This window comes from Triplophysa dalaica, chromosome 25 (assembly GCF_015846415.1).
Source record: "Triplophysa dalaica isolate WHDGS20190420 chromosome 25, ASM1584641v1, whole genome shotgun sequence".
Lineage (NCBI taxonomy): Eukaryota > Metazoa > Chordata > Actinopteri > Cypriniformes > Nemacheilidae > Triplophysa > Triplophysa dalaica.
This window is the reverse complement of record NC_079566.1, coordinates 9965126-9984400: the sequence shown is the minus strand read 5'-3', so window position 1 is coordinate 9984400 and position 19275 is coordinate 9965126. Positions and strand designations below refer to the sequence as shown.

At 39.2% G+C, this 19275-nt stretch overlaps 1 protein-coding gene across 4 annotated transcripts in view; it reads left to right on the top strand.

Annotated features, from left to right (window-relative positions):
• The window catches only part of znf516 (zinc finger protein 516), a 36143-nt gene that overhangs the window by 9233 nt on the left and 7635 nt on the right, over nucleotides 1-19275 (top strand). For all 4 annotated transcript variants that reach the window (XM_056741517.1, XM_056741519.1, XM_056741520.1 and 1 more), the window contains 2 exons: nucleotides 10602-12504; nucleotides 16063-17307. In XM_056741517.1, coding sequence (XP_056597495.1) covers nucleotides 10827-12504; nucleotides 16063-17307 — 2923 coding nt within the window. In that variant the 5' untranslated portion in view covers nucleotides 10602-10826. The remainder of the gene's footprint in view (nucleotides 1-10601; nucleotides 12505-16062; nucleotides 17308-19275) is intronic.

Genomic DNA, 19275 nt, shown 5'->3' with positions numbered 1-19275 from the left:
TATTGTAGTGTTTGTACTGAAGAAGATAAAGAAAAGTTAAAGGTGTCAAGAGATGGTGAATTTCCTTAATAGCTGTTATCTTTAATTGACAACCTTGAATATGTAGACGTGATTCTTATTTCTAATAGATGGGTTGTTGTGTATGTGTTGTAATCAGCAAGTGTGATAAACTTCAGCTTTCCTCAGGAGGTTGTGAGTCGGTCCTCCTCTCTGTTGCTTCATCAAAATTCCTGCTATTGTTGAACTCCAGTGGTTGCTCTATGAACAGGAAGTGGGACCTCTGATCAGAGCAATGGCTTCCTGCTGAAATGACAACACACACACACACACACACACACACACACACACACACACACACACATGCACACAGATATTCTAATTCCCTTGGTTACATACTGTATATGCTAACATGCTTAACTACACCAAGAACCCATCACTGCACCCATTATACATGCACACATACAGCAGATGGGAAATGGGTGTGACGAGGGATGACATTAAAAAACAGACGGATCTTCCCTTACCAGAACAGAAACATGCGAAAGAAGAAAAGAGAAGGAGGGTAGAGCTGAGAGAGCGAGAGATGGGTTTTCATGGTGTTAGATTACCTGTCCTTCACTGAACTAACCGGAGTGAGAAAAAAAAACGCTGTTTTTTGGAAACTTGAGCTTATTTTCTTGGCAGACACTATTGAGATGACCCTACAGTATTTGCATTCTTTGATGCCAAGATAATATAAAAAAGCAAAGCACAATGTTTAATAATTAAATATTTTTGTAAATAATAAAGTAAATATAATAAAGTAATATTTAAAATAATTAAAAATACTCAGGTATTACCTTAGACTTGCATCACTGTTATGATTCAAGATTTAACATTTTCACTTACATTGCCTTTTCCTCATTCATCATCCATTTCAAAAACTGTTTTTAATATTAAATATAATTTTAGTTTTCCTAGGAAATTATTATGTTATGAACAACAGTAGTTTCAAATATATATGCATAGATCAGGAAAACATTTTAGTTGAGTGATTCTACAGTTTTGAACTATAGTATATCTTGGGTCTTCTTTAGGGTCCAGAATATCGTAGTCATTAGGGGCTGATCCCAATTTAGGGGTCTTTTGACTTACCAATTAAGCAGCAACCCAGAACACCTTTGTACCTGCAAAGCAACGCCCTGGCAACCAACCACAAACCCGATAGCATCATGCTGGCATTTTTGCCAGGGGCAGGTAGCGTTAGCAAATATTGAAATCTAGCTTCATATCACTCTTTTATTGCCTGGCACATATTATTGTTCCGATATAATAAACAGTATTTGGAATGTATCACGGTGCAAGCTCAACATTAATAAATAAACAGTCAGAGAGACAATCCTTTGAAGGCCACAAGAAAGACATCTGGCTGCCCTGCACGCTCTGACCGAACGACCGTGATCGCGCCTCTCGCCAAGGACGCAGATATACTTACGGAGGGCAGACGGTTCTGAAGAAGAGTCTCTCTTGGGCTGCCGTCAAGGTCGGTAAAGCATACAGGCGCCGGAGAGGTGTGCATAAAGCTAAATTTGATCGAACGTTATAAAGGGAAGTGTAGGATGTTTTAGGTCTAGGGTCTTCTCACCCTTACAGACCCCCTGGTTGAAAACATTATTTGATGTCAAAAGTGTGCGACCTGCTAAATATGGGGCAAATCTGATAGCACTTGTGGTGCAGATCTGGCAACCCAAAGCCATGTACTTAACTCTGAGCACTCCCAAGGGGGATACAGCGGCCCCCTATAAGCAGTCATTCCCCTCCGGCTATTACCCCAATGAAGAGGTTTAGGTTGCTCTGTGCCATAACATATGCCAGACTTAAATATAAAAAACTTGGGTTACACACTCAAAAAGCACCCAATACATTATAGGTGTTACTTTGCTTGTTGATTGACCAGGTTTATTCATTTTTATTCATCATCTGTCCATGCAAAAAGAACGAAAAAAGAGAGACAAAAATAGAGAAGGAGAGAGAGTGTCTGAGCTGGCCTTACTGTGATAATCTAATCCCTGTTCTGAGGTCTTTTTTTAGAGAGCAAGTTAATGCCTTCAGATTATAGTTGTGCTTTAGACCACGGCAACCACACAAGTGCATCTGAAAGCCACTTACATTTGCTGTATATGTTCAACAAACAAAAGAATGTAAAGAGGAACCTTTGAGATAGCAAATGTGATTGAAAGATATCAACGGTGATACAATGTCTCATGTGTCATTATCATTTATGTATATTTTATGAGATGAACCAAAAACAGTATTTAGAAATGTTTGCTTTTTTATTTGCTTATGAAAGAAAATTACAGTTTTTATGCAAATCAGGAATATAATTTACCTCTGTGTGTACACGTGTATGTGCGTGTGTTTTTTGGTCAAGCTTTGTGGCTGTATAGGTGTTATGTCATACTGCTATCAGGAGCACTGCAGAGGCTCGGGCAGATATTACATAAGACGTACTGCTGATGTCCTTCTCTCATCTCTCTCACTGCCGTCGCACACACGCTGATGTACGTGCACAGTTGCATGAACCGTTGCCTAAAAAACACACACATACAAACCCACTTGTGGACACCTGTATATGCATTTTCTTAAAGGGATACTTCATAAATTACTCAATGCTCAAATTGTTCCAAACCTGTATCAATTTCTTTGTTCTGATAAACGCAAAAACATTTGGGGAAAATGTTAGCAATTGACAGTTTTGGGGCACTATTGACTACCACAGTGGGAAAAACTATTGTTAAATGTTTGTTCCTTTTAACACAAAAGAAGATATTCTGAGGGAGTCAGTTCTACGGCACCTTTGACTACCATTTAAATTTCTCCTACTATTGTAGTCAATGATGTCCCAGAAATCTCAGTTGCTCGAATTTTAACAAATATCTTTTTTTGTGTTCAGCAGAGCAAAGAAATGTATACAGTTTTGAAACAACTTGAGGGAGTAATTCATGACAGTATTTTTGGGTGAAACATTTATATGGCGATACTTTGTATACCACGCTGTAATGTTTTTATGTGCCAGCCACATGTCTGTCTTGAGCATTACTATATAAAACATACTTTAAAGAAAATGTTTTTAATCAACGTCTTTGTCCAGTAAAAAAATGAAAAGGTCAATTGAGATGAAATGCAAACGTGCATACATAGGATATGAAAGGGATAGTTAAGCCTAGAAAGAAATTTCTTTCATGAATAACTCACTCTCTGGTTATTCCAAACCAGTATAAATGTATTTGTTAGGTTGATCACAAAGAAAGATATTTGGAAGAATGTTAACAGCTGACATTTCTGGGGCATCACTGACAACCAAAGTAAAACATTAAAACTGTAGTCAAAAGTTCCCTAGGACTTTAGGCTTTCTTAAATTCCTCAAAATATCTTCTTTTGTGTTAAACAGAACACAAAAACATATAATTTTCCAACTGTGGTAGTCAGTGATGTCCCAGAAATATCAGTAATCCCTCAAGACTATCACTGATCAAAAAAACAATAGAAAGACAATGGAAATTATTACAGAAATTGTATCTATTAAAGCACCATTACAAAATTCCTTTTTGTGGTGAGTTTTGGGCATTATTCCAATAGGATTTAATGTTGTCCTATATAGGCGGCACTGATAGAATCCATCAGTTTACATCATTACAGATTCCATTGAAACCAATACGATTCAACACAACCATTTATAACCATTAAATCTATTATTAAATCTTACATTTTGAACAGTGATGTTAAAGGTAAAATGATCGAAAGATAGAAAGAAAAACACATGCTAATAAAGAACAAATTTTCCAGTGCTCTAATCCAGATCTAATAGATTTTTAATCACGCATTCACATTTGTTGCACGACAAGATAGACAATTGAATCACATCCATGCCTAAAGGGCTGCCTATAATGTTGTTTCATCTAAATCCCTTCCATGGATATCATCACTCAAGATGTCCATATCCAGAATCTTCGCTCAGACATCATGCATTGCACACATCCAGGATAGTAATGCTTGCTTATTACTTGTGTAACCACATTGAAGCTTTAGGGAGTGGTGTGTTGTTGCGACAGCTCTGAAGGTTGTGGTGCACTCCTGTGTCTTTAATCTCCACTGGAGAAATGAAGATAACGCTGATCTAAGTCGAGTCTGTGGCCATGATCGTTCCATTATAATAATTTTGAGCCATGAATTTTGACTGAACTTGAACGTCTAATCTTGTTAGCACACACACATTCAAGATTGACATCAGGAGAACTGCGTGTTAAAAAGACCCCGTACAGCACTTTCTCCTGGCCTCTCTCGGCCCTGCGTTTTTTTTTAGATTCATCAAACAACATGTCTGTTTGGCATCGATACAATGACTGACATATGTGCACGGTGAACATACCGACACTCGCTTGCATGCACACACACCGAGATTTTGGCTCTCTATGTGGACCAGCGTATGATGGAATGGTTTATCTCAGTTTTTTACATGAGGATACACACTTGCGCACACCCCCCCCCCCCCCCCCACACACAAACTGGCTCAGAGCAGAGGAGCTGTGTCCAGAGCATGGGGTGTTTATGCTGAGCTGGTGTAGCCGTCAGGTTGAATAAGCGTGCAGACAGTTGATTCTCTATAGCCATTCATCAGCCACAGAAAAGATAAGAAAGCAGAGAATGGGGTTCTGGCTTTCGGCTGTGTCTCTCAGATACAGGCACGTTCGTTCTGTTGATTCCTGGCCGGTCATCTTTGTGTTGGTTTTGTGCCCGTGTGTGTTTTTTACATGCACATGTGTTGATGCTTGTGTCAGTGGTTTGTTAACGGCAAATCCTGCTTTTGAATGCACTTAAGATGAGTGTTTTCCTCCATTGATGTTTGAAAGGGATTTCCTGAAGCATATGGCTGCTAATGAATCATTAATCATTTAATTATGATTTCATTTCTCCAGCAGTAGTGTGTCATTTCCACATTTCCAATATGGACAGATCGCATTTTGACAAATGACATTCTGCCTTGTGCTGTGTGTAACATTTTGTCAGGTAATGTTTATTTAAAGGTACAGTCTTCTAAATATACAGTTCCGTCATTGTTTATTCACAAACTCACTCATATGACTATAGATTCAGAATATAGCACATAGACCACTTTGCAAGATTCATCTCGTTTTTAAACCACACATATATAATATATATGTTTAGCATTTTAATGGGGTTATGATGGTTATGTTGGTCGTATTTTGTTGAAATGTTTGTGTACAGTTCAAAAACTGAAACAGAAGGTTCTCGTGGACCAGCGTTGTTTACATCTTCCAAAGTGGTCTATAGTTGAATATATGACAGTAGCTTGACTTTGTTGTTGACAACCTGACATGCTTAGATTGACAAAAAAGTATTTTCCGAGGGTCAAATTAAATGGAAGTAGTTTGAACAGTGTACTGAGACAAATTAATTTTGTGAATGACAGATACGATTTCAGACATGGAAAACCACTGCAGTAGTGTCAAAAAAAGAAGATACGCTGCTTTTCAAAAGTTATAGGTCTTCATACACCTCTGAAGACATAGTTATGGATATCATATTGCATTTCTGTCAATAGACCCTCCGTAATGTACCCGGTCCTATTACAAGATATCTTTATATATATATATATATATATACACACAACATATGTTATATATAAAATATTTTTCAACATATGTTATATATAAAAACATTTCAGTTGGTGACTGGTGCACCTAGAAACTGTAACTGTGGAAACTGCTAGAACTGTAAACACCTGATCAGTCTGAGACTATAGCTGGTAAACAGAGACAGGGTTTCCATAGGGAAAACATATAAGAACTCTGCATATAAATCTTGTTTTATGCCTAAGTATGTAACATGGAAAGCATAGCAGGCCACAGTTAACCAGTGTTCATTGTTTCTTTGTTTCTGAAACTGCAGGAAACAAAGACATCCTTCACCCTGCGCAAGCTCTATCACTAAGCTTTACATTCAAGATGAATAGGAACGCTTGTGTGCGGTCTCCATTCGATTTTATCGTATGACCACATCTGTGCTCGCATTCCACATTACACAGTGTTAAAATTAGCTGGACTTTTGGTGCACCATGTCCAACCAAGCTTGGTTCTCGCTCCTAAGTTTCAAACCTGAGGGAATCCCTTCTGCTGTCCGCACAAGCATCAACAATATATTTTCTGTAATTTAACATGACAACGTTAGCTATAGCACCTGCTGTCGTGCTCTCGAACGCAACTCTGAGGCGCTAGGGCCCCCCTTCCATCGCAGCTGTAATCGGCTAGTGGGGGCATCAGGGAAGATCTGCACCGAAATGGGACCGGGAGGGACTTCTTTTTGTCTTCGCCCAACCAGACATACTTCAGACAGGCCTCTAGCGTTGGATGGACCCCTGTATCCAACAATGGCCGTTCTGGACACCCCGCCGCTCTGAGGAGTTATAGATGTGAACTGTTGTGACAGTTCTGGTGCGAGAGGCACAATGAGATTGAGTAGATTGAGGGGGGGTTTGAGATCCTCTGAATTGTTAGGAGTGATGTGGCCATGGGACTATATGTTCCTGTGAGAGTTTCGTAATGATGATGGATTACAACTGAGTTTCATCATTGATTGTGGTTCTTCATAATAATATATATATATATATATATATATATATATATGGGGAATAAAATGGAGATAATGTCCGCTTTAAATATTATATCATCTGATATTTTTTTAACAGATTTGTTTATACAACTTTATGCTTATTAGCTTGTTTTTTTTTAATAAATATGTTTTACACTGCAAAAAATGAATTTATTTGTTTTGCAGTATATCTGTAAAAATTCTTAAATTAGGATGCATTTACTTCTGAATCAAAATGACCCAAGATATGAACTGTTGTTTTCTGGAAAAAAATTGTTAGAATTAAGTTAGTTAATGCTTAAAACAAGCAAAAATATCTTCTAATGGGGTAAAAAAAGAATGAACCTTTATTAAGTTCACATCTTTATTAAGTACTTCATTCAAGTTTATCTTACCCCAGTGGCAGATGTTTGTTTTAAGCATAAACATACTTATTTTTATACTCTTAGAAAAGTACACTGTAGAAAAATTGTGCTAAAACATAATTGGGAAAATTGGGGCTAGAAAAATATTAACGTATTTCAAAAATATGTGTATGTTGTTAAATAAAATAATTAAATTCTGTAAAATAAATGGGTGACTTTGCTTCTGAACTAAATGATCTTGATTTCTTGTTTCAAGAATTTATTGATAATTGTGATGGAAAACAGGACACTATTCTAAAAGTATGAAATTATTTTTGCAGTGTTTATATTAAATGTTATACAGTTCTTTTATTGAGTAACGAAAATCAATCAATCTTCTATTCATGACATCACTATGTAAATGAAAAACAAATTCAGCTATGCAACTTTTCAGCGTCTTCTCCTATTAGCATTGATGGATATTTGTGGCTAGGTAACTGCCTACTTGAATTTGAACAAATGCACAATTTGTCCAAATTGGATATTTGAGGATTTAGGCACACACACACACACACACAAACACACACACCGCTCAATTTAAAAAAAATGCACCGATCGTGCATTGATGGAGCTGAACTGTCTGGGGATAAGTAGGTCAGCAGTGCTGAGGTAAGCCCTCAGAGAACAGCCATGTTTCAATAATAACCCCACTGCTGATGTGTGTGTGTACTGAATATGTGTGTGTTTGTGTTCCTGCATGTCTCCCAAACCCCTCTGTATCATAGTTACGGCACTTTAATGCTCATTGGTTTACCGAACATCAAACCACTATTCATTACAGACATAGCATCTTCAGTTTTGTTATTATGTAGCTAAGCACCTCATCCATTCCATTGTCCTACCGGCAGTACTGAATGTACACACCAACATACCGACTCAAACAATCAAAGGAAATACATTGAATATACAGTAAACTGAGATAAATGGATAATGGAACCTCTAGGAAGACGTCCAATTTCCGAAATGTCTCCTCCTAAATTTCTTACCTCGCGTTTTATAGCCCAGCAAGTTAACTTACCGCGAAAGATGAACTGTGGAGAGGTGAACGGTATTGTGTGTTTGTGCGTGAGGGTATGTGTGTTTTTGTGAGGGAGATGCAGGGCCAGTGGTGAAATGTAGTTGGTATATAATGGATTATTGATTGTTGGTAGAGGGAGAGAGAGAGAGAGAGAGAGACACAGAGGGCCGGCCCTCAGGGTCCATCCCAACCGGCCTCTCTCTTGCCCAACACTGAATAGTCTCTTTACGCATCAACACACATGCACACACAATGAATTTAGGTCTGTGAGCAGACAGCCACTTGCTCATACTAACTACGAGAGCGCTCTGAGACTTGTTCCGTTGTCCTTCCGACAATGATACACACACAGACATATGTAGTTCAGGGCTCTAGACTAACATTTGAGAGAGGTGGCACTGGTGCTACCAAGTTATTCAGTAGATGGCACCTGCCCTTAATTTGGTAGCACCTTTGGGTGAGGTAAGAAGAGGTAAGGTAAAAAAAAAACAGCAAAATACATTAATAAATCACTTATGAATAAATACAAATCATTGTTTATGATATCATTATTTTTATTGTATATGTAAACTCTCTTTCAACACTTTACGATGTATAAAAAACACATGTTTCTTAAAGCTACTTTCTTCCTTTATTTGTTGTGAACAACTCATATAAGAGAATTCCTTCAATGTGAGCTAGTCTTTTTGGGCCCGTCCTTTGTTGTTTGATGAACATTATAAACAGATATCTTTATTATGCTGCTATTTTGTTTTGTTTCCCAACTGTTTGTTCACGAAACGGCCTACCATTACAAGGATTCTTGTTAATATCGGAATTTTGACATAATTTTGTGTTTTTATGTCCGTTTTAGAATAAGAAGGTGTGAAAGAGAGCTCGAGTTTAGTATTTTGTGCTTTGACTCCATGGGCGCGTCCATATCTGAAACAACCCGCGAGACCTGAAGGCTTTTAGTGATTATTCTTCATGAAATGCATTGATACACGTTTGGCTTTTTTCAGTAGCGACTCACAAATAAATTGGATTCAACATGATGTATAACATTAACATTTTGAATGTTTCGCATTATTTTTAGAGAGCTCTATACAATAGTTTACTGCTTAAAGTTTAAACGCATGTTTCCTGCATTAGCTTCACATGCATAGAATATACGCAACACATTTCGTATCTTTGCTGTTTTGCACACTAATCTGGGAAATTCTTGTATTTGCAGGCGGCAAAACATCTTTATTTCAGTTGCAAGGTGGCACTGATAGATAAGTGAATGGTTTAGGGAGGGGAGATGAAAATGAGTGACTGAATGCGCCCCTTGCTCAATATAACATTTCTGCATATTAAATGTATTCTACGTAAAAATTATATATTGATCACTGATCAGTTTGGCACTCGCAACAGTGCGACCATACGAACCACTTGGCGCACTGGCAGTTAAAATAGTAAATTCGACCATTTGTTTGCAGTCTAGATCCCTGATATGTAATTGCATATACAATATTGTACATTGCTTTCTGTAATACTTGATTCTGATTGGTCAGTCACAGCTTTTTTGTGTAATGACCACTAAAATAGATTTGTTCCTGTTTACCAACCACTTACAATATTCTTGTTTAATGTTGGAATGCTCCTTGGTCGTTTTTCTCTCGTTATTTCAAAAAATTATATTGACTTCTATCTATATTGAAATCTATCTTTCGTGGCCATTTATTTTTCTACCCTGCTGAGGTTTATCTTATGATAATGACTGGCTGTCAATTACCTTAACATGTGTACTCAGACTCCACTCGTGTGAATGCACACAAACTAGAGAGACCGACATGCACTTACACGCACAGGTGGGATGTACCACAAAAAAACATTAGATCAGTCACCATAACCATTTTTGAAGAATGCATGAAAGGTTTGCTATGTTTAGAATTGATAGAAAACAGAACTGAATGGCAGGATATCCTGATTCTTGGCTAGGGTGTGTGTACCTTATGAATTTAAATTCAATACAATACTTTCTTATTGTAATATTGAACACTGTATTTACTGTTAATGTATTTATGGCTTTGTTTGAACAATCATGTTTATATTGCTTAACCCAAAAATGTACCATTGCTTCCTACTTTGAGAATCAGCCATCTCTCGCTTTCGTACTCTGTCTCTTTCTCTCCCCCTCTTACTTGTAAATGGTGCAGCATAAAACTCAATGTACTATGTCCTTTGTATTCAGTTCTGCAGTATGGATCCTGCCTTAAACTAATCGTTTTGTCTGAACAAAAGACTGTCAGATGACATTAAATAAATGGACTTTGTTAGCTGGGGGTTGTGTAAAAACTAAGCCCGAACTGTTCTGTGTATATAGCTGTTAGACAGTTCTCACAATAATGCATGATTCATAAACAATAGCTTTTTTTGAATAAACCGTGTTAATAGTATGTAGACTGTGTTGCATTTACTAATGCAATGGACTGATGGATTAATAAACAATCTTTATGTGCTTGTCTTGTTCTCAAAATGACTTCTGTTTTGTCTTCATTTCCTCTCAGGTGACAGCATGAAGCATCCCATTGGCTGGTAGGATGACTCATAGGAGAAAGAGCCTTAGACAAACTCCAGACAAAAGCAACCCTGTTAACATTGAAATACCAACAATGACATGTTTGATAGCGAGAACTTTTATTCAGACCGAATGACTACAGGCGAGACGGATTTAATAGGATCTAATAAATTGGACAACAGATAGCAGCAAAGTAGAATATTCAAGTCTCAAGATGGAGGTGGAACGACAGGAAGCTGCATCGGAAGAGACCTTCTCTAAAGCAGTCCAAGACAACCCCGAGGACAAGAAAACCCAAGGTCACACGTGCGAACTATGTGGAAGGAGTTTTCCGTTCCTCAGCTCCTTGTCTCAGCATATGAGGAAGCACACTGGGGAGAAGCCGTACAAGTGTCCCCACTGTGAGCACCGCTCGGCTCAGAAGGGCAGCTTGAAAGCCCACATTCGTAGCCATAAACTGGACGGCCTTAGCCAGAGCGCCGGAGGGGAGGAGGAAGATGCAGACATGGAGGGGGAGAAGGAAGGAGGGGTACCTGAGGATCAAGGGGGCTGTTCTAGTCCAACTGAAAGCACGTCAGCCTGCAACAAAGTTGTCAGCGGCGAGGATACAACCAAAACGAGAAAGAAAGGTGGAAAGAAGGAAAGGACCTCCGGTGAGAACGTCAAACAGTCCTTGCAATGTTCTTTGTGCAGGAAGAGACTTCCCAGTCAGACAGAGCTCGAACAGCACATGCAGGAGTTTCACAAAGTCTTCCGATGTGAACTGTGTCCGTATGAGACCTTGCAGGAAGACCGGCTGCAGGCTCATGTTGAGAAGGTACATCCTATGGAAGAGGAAGCCATCACCAAAGAAGCCGATGGGGTGTTTCCATGTGAACAATGTGATCAGGTGTTCACTCAAGCCTGGTTCTTGAAAGCTCACATGAAGAAGCACCAGAACAGCTTGGATCACGGGTGCCGGATCTGCGGGCGCCGTTTTCGCGAGGCCTGGTTTCTACGGAGTCACATGAAGACCCACAACATCAAGTTAAAACCAAAGAACGAAACTCACCGTCCTGCTACGGTCAACGAGGTAGCGCAAGATGAGTCCAACTTGGTGAATGAGGTGTGTCAGTATGAACTCTGTGCCAAGTGTGGTAACTTCTTCCATGACCGCAAAAGCTTGCATTTGCACCAGCGGGTCCACAGAAACATTGAGCAGGCCCACAGCGAGATCAGTAATAAGGACTTTGCGTCTGTCACCAAAACAAGTTTCTTGGAGTTCCTCAATTTGAAACCAGCAGGAACGGCAGAAAACTCCACGGAAGAGACTCTTGGAAAAAGAATCCCAGAGCTGGATCCAGTAAGTAGCTACCAGGCTTGGCAGCTGGTCACCAGAGGCAAAGTGGTGGAGGTATCAGAGAAGAGCTTGGGTTGGGAGGAGAGGTTAGCGGATGCAGAAGTAGCGTATGACAGGGAGAAGGGCGAGTACGTCCTGAAAAGACAGGACAAGAGGAAGAAATCACTTGATTCGTCCTCCGCCATCCCAGCCAAGAAACGCAGAGGGACAGGAGCCAATGGCTCTAGCACGGATCAACACAGCAATGGAGAAAGGAATGGCCAGGCCTCAATAGGTGAGCGAAGCCCAGAGATTCTGAGTGATTCCGAGTACCGCCCTACTTCTCGCCCGAGCCGGAAGAATTTGCAGAAAACCTCAGAGTGCATGGAGTGTGGAAAGGGTTTCCGCACGCAGCAACAGATGGTGATTCACATGCTCATCAGACATGGAGGCTTGAGTGAAGCCATTGGTGGAAATGGACTGTTTCGGAAAGCAGGGTCGAGTCCATCTAAAGCAGGTGAATCAGCAGGACACATCAGGGATCGGAGAAGCACTGGGTCCTCTGGGGACACGGGTAAGAACTTCTTTTTCACACTTCTTTTTTTGTATTTATAAATGTAAATCTTGAGCGGTTCAAAGAAATTGAAGACCTATGTGTGTACCAGAATTCTGCATGGCGGGGTTTGGGATATTTTAATCATATTGTGCAGCCCTCATCATACAAATTCTCAAGTGGACTGAGTAGTTTTTACATGTTTGAATTAAAATTCACATTTATACAAATAGAGAGAATTTCTGCATGAATTATTTAACAGTAATGTGATTATTTATGACTCATGCTTGAACATCATACACCTGGGGTTCATACTGCTAATAGAAATCTATTATTTTTAAAAAGTTCAAATGAAACTTAGATCCTCGATGATCTGGTTCAGGTGTGTTCGATACAAGGTGGAGCTAAAGCGCCAAGATCTCCAGGAGGGAGATCTCCGTCCTACATTCTCTGGATTTTCAGCAGTTTCATTCGTGCTGAATAAGCAAAACTAAAAATGTGATCATGTCCACAGGGTGGTCCAGGAAAAAGCAAAAATGCGTAGAATTTGCTTTACAACAACAGCCTTGATCCTTTAAACCATTGGAAACGCCACTGGAGCGATTAAATTGGAGGATTATAAAACAATTATGAAGCAGGTTTGTCTGCTGCAGTCATTTTAGAAATGGCATTAGAAGCATTTATTATGAATTATTGTTACTATTATTAATTCAGCTCTCATAGATCCACCTATCTGCAGACTGAACTTTTATCAAACACACCTAAACCAACAAATCAAGATTGTTGGGTTCTCTTGAATATTGCTGGCATGTGTTAGAAGAGAGATGGACACGTGTGAAGGGAAGGTGGATCTTAAGGTAGAGGATACAAGCACGGCTGGGTTAAGGACAGGATACAGAGTGAGATTATCTGTTGAGATTTTGGGTCCGAAGCTAAATTGAAGAGAACAGTGACACCCTGTGGAGCAGTTTTGCAGCAATCTGAACATATTGTGTTCTGTGTTAGCTTGTGCATTGCTTATAATCTCCATTTGGTCTTTTTTAATTAAAGTATGGTACAATATCTGTTATTTTATTTTAACTCCGGTTAATTAATTAATGCAGTAGTCAATATATTTAGGACTCTTATGCAAAAAAATATATTAATATTTTGTATTCACATTGTCAATATATTCAAAAATGACAATATATTAAGTTATTGGCACCTTTAATATATAAACAAAATACCACCGCTTGATTCCAGTATATGGAATTATGTAATTAAATATATATCATATTTTATTATTTCCAAGATTCTCATATATTTTAATTTCGTAAAGGAAGTTGGAGAAATACTACATTCCTTCATATTAAAAATCATGTTTCTAATACATAACTTTTTTTTAAATGAATCATATTAATGTAACCTTTAATCTTTAAACACATAAAAGCTAGAAGTGATATTCAGGCTCATAAGGCACAGTTTATTATTATTGTGAGATCTTTGAAGCTGTTGTCGTTTAGATCTTAAGGTACAAAATGAATGTCTGAATTGTTCAATCTTTTGCTTGCGACGAGAGCCGTCTAGCCTCTTTTCAAAGTGCTATTTGTGGACTTCCTGTCTCAGGAAGACAGCTCTAAAGACTTGTGTGTATCCCTTTTTCCACTTTCCCATCTCAGTGCAGACCTTCAGTCAAAACACACCGTTAACTAGAAAATACTACAGATGGCAGATATCTCAACAAGGCCAATATTCCCCATAGAGCCCTGAATCTGTCAGGCCATTTATAGACGGATAATACCTGTCATACTTAAAAGATAAGTTGGCTATAACATTAATTGTTAGGTGAGACCAAATGCCTGAAGTTGATAGGTTTTCCCTATGTAACCACACTGTTAGGAAAAACAAAATAGGGTAAAACAAAAGATGGCCTCTTAGGGATTTAAATGGCAGGAATGTTCCAGAACAGAGGTTTCATTGTGCGTAAGAGCTGAAACAGATGTCAACTCGATGCTGATGTTTTTATGTAGGTGTGAAAAAAGTGCAGAGTGCTCTTCCACGCTATTTATCTGCCCTAAAAGATTCATAGGGGCACATTATCCTAGACCCTTTTGTCGTGCTTCTGCCGGTAAGCAGGAAGAGTGTTCTCTAGAAAAGCAGTTATGGACGTTACATTAGTGTAAAGTTTATCTCAGAGGACCCCCCTCCTCTCGAATTGGCTCAAAAATAACCCTTAGAGAGGGCGGATGAGAGCTGCACAGCAGCTAGTGTAAGCCACCAAATGCAAACCAGATGGCTAAAGAGAGAGAGAGAGCAGGAGAGAGAGAGAGCTACTGAGATATTGCAGAGCAGACATGTTAAATGTAAACAAACTTGCTGACAAATGAGACAAGTAGTCTCAGGCAAAGTTCTCAGGTCCTGTTCTGTTGCTTCGTTGTACTACTTTATAGTTTTTTTCAATAAACTTTGCACAACCACTGTTAGCATTTTTTGACCTCGTGTCACTCAGCTAGTGAAGCATCGTAGATTATCACTTACGTTTTTGTTACCAGAAGGGCGGAGCTCGACTTGTGGTTTGTGGGTGCAACCAACATTGGATAATACATATGAATGTGAAGCAGTCTGTAATTGCTTGTGAAATATTTATTCAGCTCAGCTTTTTTTAATAAATAATGTCAATAAATAATAGAAACATTTCACAGCGGCAGCCATGATAGCTCTGCTTTTATTCTTGGGCTTGTCAGAGACTTTCTTACCAAAGGCGTAAAATTGAACATTTAGTGACGATGATTGATTATTGTTGATTAGTTATTTTATAATACAACATTGGGAATATAATCTGTAAATGCAAATGTTAATTTGATGTTTTTTAATCTATCTGCATTGGCATAGCATATTGGTGAAGTTTAAACATGTGTGTACATTGTTTATCTTCCCATTTTATCCAAAGCAAAGGCAGCGTTTTGCCTTTAATGAGCGTTTCTGCATGTTTTGTGTCAATTCCAGTCCAGTGTCTGTTGAAATTCAACAGAACCAAACCTCAGGAATGACAAAGTCACCCAACAGCAATGTTAAAGACTGAGAGAATGCAAAGACACATGAAAGTTGTGGCACATTTTCGGCTCATTCCTTCATATATTTATTTTTAAACTGATCCTAAAATAATGGAAAAAAAACATTAGTGTTGTGTTGAATATGAACATGAAAATGAACTTGAACCCGTTTTCTTTGCATTATTCAAGATCTGCAAACAACAAGACAAACTAGTCAAAATAACAAAGGATGCCGTATGCAAAAAAGTATACATTTTATTAGTACATGCTTTCCCTTGGATTCGAACCCATGACCGTGGTGTTGCCAGCATCAAGCTATAGATGTTTGACATTTACTAATGCAACTACATGTAAAACTTGTCTTGTAGATTCTGAAAGGGAACCTGATGCCAAATGCCGCGATAATGTGGCGCCATCTTGTGGTTCAACTCTGGCATTTTTTTATATTCTCAGTTTTGAACTCTGTTAATCTGTTGATAATTCTCTACATTAAGACTTTGCTGTTGTTCTGTACTGATAAACACTCGTCTGTTTTTTATGTATTTAGATAAAAAGCCATACACCTGTGACCACTGTGACTTTTGCACCTCGGAGCCCTCAGCCATCGCCACTCACGTCCAAACTCATCATTTGGCCGTCAGGGAGTGGGAGCAGAGGAGTGATGCCTTATCCAGCACACTCAGCCAAAGCCAAACTCACCAAACCAACCACACGGGCTTCCCAAGGCTGAGAAATGCCCTGCTGCAGCAGCCGTACTGGCCCTATGCCACCTCAACTCACCTGGAGAGGGCAGCACTGAGCGACACAGTATCATCTGCTCCAAAGAGAGAGAATGAAAAAAGCAAAGGGCTGGAAGACGGCAAATCCATGGATAAAGTTGAAGCCAATCTGCTTAATCTCTCTGTGGAGGTGGATCTTGAGAAGGCTGACATTTCATCTGCAGTGTCGAACAGTTTGGTTAAACACCAGTGTCCTTATTGCTCCTATGCAACATTGTATCCAGAAGTTCTCTGGATCCACCAACGAATTGCACACAAAGTTGACAGCACTACGTTGGTGCCCAAGTGGGCGCCGAAAAATGTTCTCAAAGGGCCTAAATCACTTCTTGAAATAAAGAGACGCACCGGGCCGCCTCCGTTTCTGGAGGGTAAGGACTGTCCCTCTTTGCCCCAGATGAGAACTTGTCGAACGAGCCCACCTGATTCCAGCCCCGGAGGGACGAAGAAATCGAAATCTCTGATGAGTAGCATTGAGTCTAGTTCTTCGCGAAACAAGCGCTGGCACACAGCAACAGCACCAGGGGCGTCGTTGCACTCTTCCAAACACAAAACCAGCAAGTCCAGGACCGATGAGTTGGCAGGCGGCAAACACAACGCAGACATCTGTCAAAACGGTTCCTCGTGGCCCACGCCGAGTCCACAGAAGACTGGAAACCAAAAGACAGGGAGTAGAGTGACGGAAAGTAGTCTGCTACCTCAAGAAGGACTTCATTTTATGCTCTCCAGCAAACACAACCTCACAGATCCAAGGAGCTCCAAAGCCAATGTTCCTCAGAATCCTGGGAGATCGGATTCTCAGGCTCAGGATACGCAGTCTGTGGCTGGGTACGAGTCCTGGAGCAGGCTGGGTTTAACTGGACCATCTTCACACACTCAGTCCAGGAAGCAGTCATCAGCTGACAGTCCAGAAGCCGTGACGGACATCTTGAGCTTATTGAAGAACTGCAGCCCTCATGATCTAGCAGCGCTTTACCACCACTGGGGCTTCAGCAACGCCATGGCAGAGCAAGCAGGTACTATATGAGGGTGTATGAGGCTTTGCACGACATTAAAGAAAATTGTGATATGCAGTAAATTGCTAAATAATGCAATATACAACATGTTAAGTTTATAACATCAACTTAATGCCATAAAAGCAATATAAAAACCTATAGTCAGATCAACCTGAAATAGTACTCATCTACTTCTTTGGCTCTCTTTTAGTTATGCTGTATCATGACAGTCTGCCTGCTATCTGCATCAACCAAAAACTTTGACTACACTAACAGTTTAATACACTTTAATCATTCAGTTATCGCAAACAATCGCAATACGCATATTGTGTTATGCACATTTGCGATATTTCATATATTTTGTATATATTATTAATATAGTTTGTATAATAATAGTTTTGTATAATATAGTATTAAGTAACACGAATTGCATTATAGGACGTTTAATAGGGTCACACTTGAGTTCACTCAAAATTAAACATTCTTTTGAATCTCATGTCATTATGCCAAACCTGTATGACATTCTTTCTTCTGCACAAAAGAAGATATTTCGAAGAACGTTTGTAACCAATCAACATTGGCCCACATTGTCTTCCATTGTATGAAAGAAAAAACCACAGAGACATTTCTCAAAATATCTTCTTTTGTGTACAGATGAAAGAGCTTTGTACGGGATTTTACTGACATGAGGATGAATAAATGATGACAGAATTTGTATTTTTGGGGGAACTGTCCCTTTCAACGTTTGCATTATCTCAAGTATCCAAAAACTTTTAGGGGGCACATTAGAATGTTTTTAGACGTATTGGTTGTTTGTTAGAAATTAATCTTCGGGACAAAAACAATGCATACGTTAATAAATACATTTACATTTATGCATTCGGCAGATGCTTTTATCCAAAGCGACTTACATCGCATTAACCTATACATTTATACTTTGGTATGTGAAATCTCCTTGGATCGAACCCAGAACCTTGCATTGGTATCGCAATGCTCTTACCACTGAGCTACAGGAAATAGTTTCTGTAATAACTTTATATATTTATCATAAAGGCTATGGTGGGCGGTCCGTACATTGCCTGGTCCACTTTTTGACTCCAGCTTTCACAGTATGTGGTTCCCAACCTCTCATTTTGGGAAGGTCACTCGGCTGTTGCGGTGTATTGCATTTAAAAATCAGTTTATTCCTATGACAAAAAATATCACTGGTTCGTTGGTTTATGCGTTTTTGTGCTTGGACACTGGATGCACAAGCAAGCAAGCGCATGAACGCAGATAATGCACCCATTTCATTCTGGCTGTGTTTCTTGAGTAGTGAGTGTGAGCAATTGGGAGAAAACGCTTGGGTTTCCACGACATTTAGATGTTAATGTCCCCTAAACAATACACACCTTCCGCAAGCATTCCTTACTTTCTTCCAAAAAGTGGTGGGGACATGTCGGACAATTACGGCCTTCCTAAACCCTATATCTCTGTATTTCGCAAATTTTTTGTTGTTGCCATAAATCATCATTATTAGTCACCCTTTATGTTTATCACAGGGTTTTGTGAATATCTAACCAATAAAAAGTATTTAAAAGTGCTTGTCGACTTTTACAGCACATAATTTAACTGTCTTTTCTTCCATTTCCTGAAAAACAGTGAATTCAAACATTTGAGGTTTCGGAAGTCCACGACGATATGTCAATCAACAAAAGATAAAAAAATCCACAGATGGACGTAAAGCTGCGACAAGGCTCTTTAGTATTGATCCTTGACATCACATGCATATTACAATGTGCTAAACACTAAGATTGACATGTTAAAAAGTGTTGTCAGGTCACATTATCTAAATTATTCTGCAAAGGCGCATTAACTACATTTTACTCCTGAGCTGAAATGATAAATGAAAATAGTCCAAGCTAAAGTGGCTCCCCCTCACAAAACCTGTTGTGCCCGCATGCATTATGTGCAAAGGTTAATGGAACTATTGAGTAATCTCTTCATCAT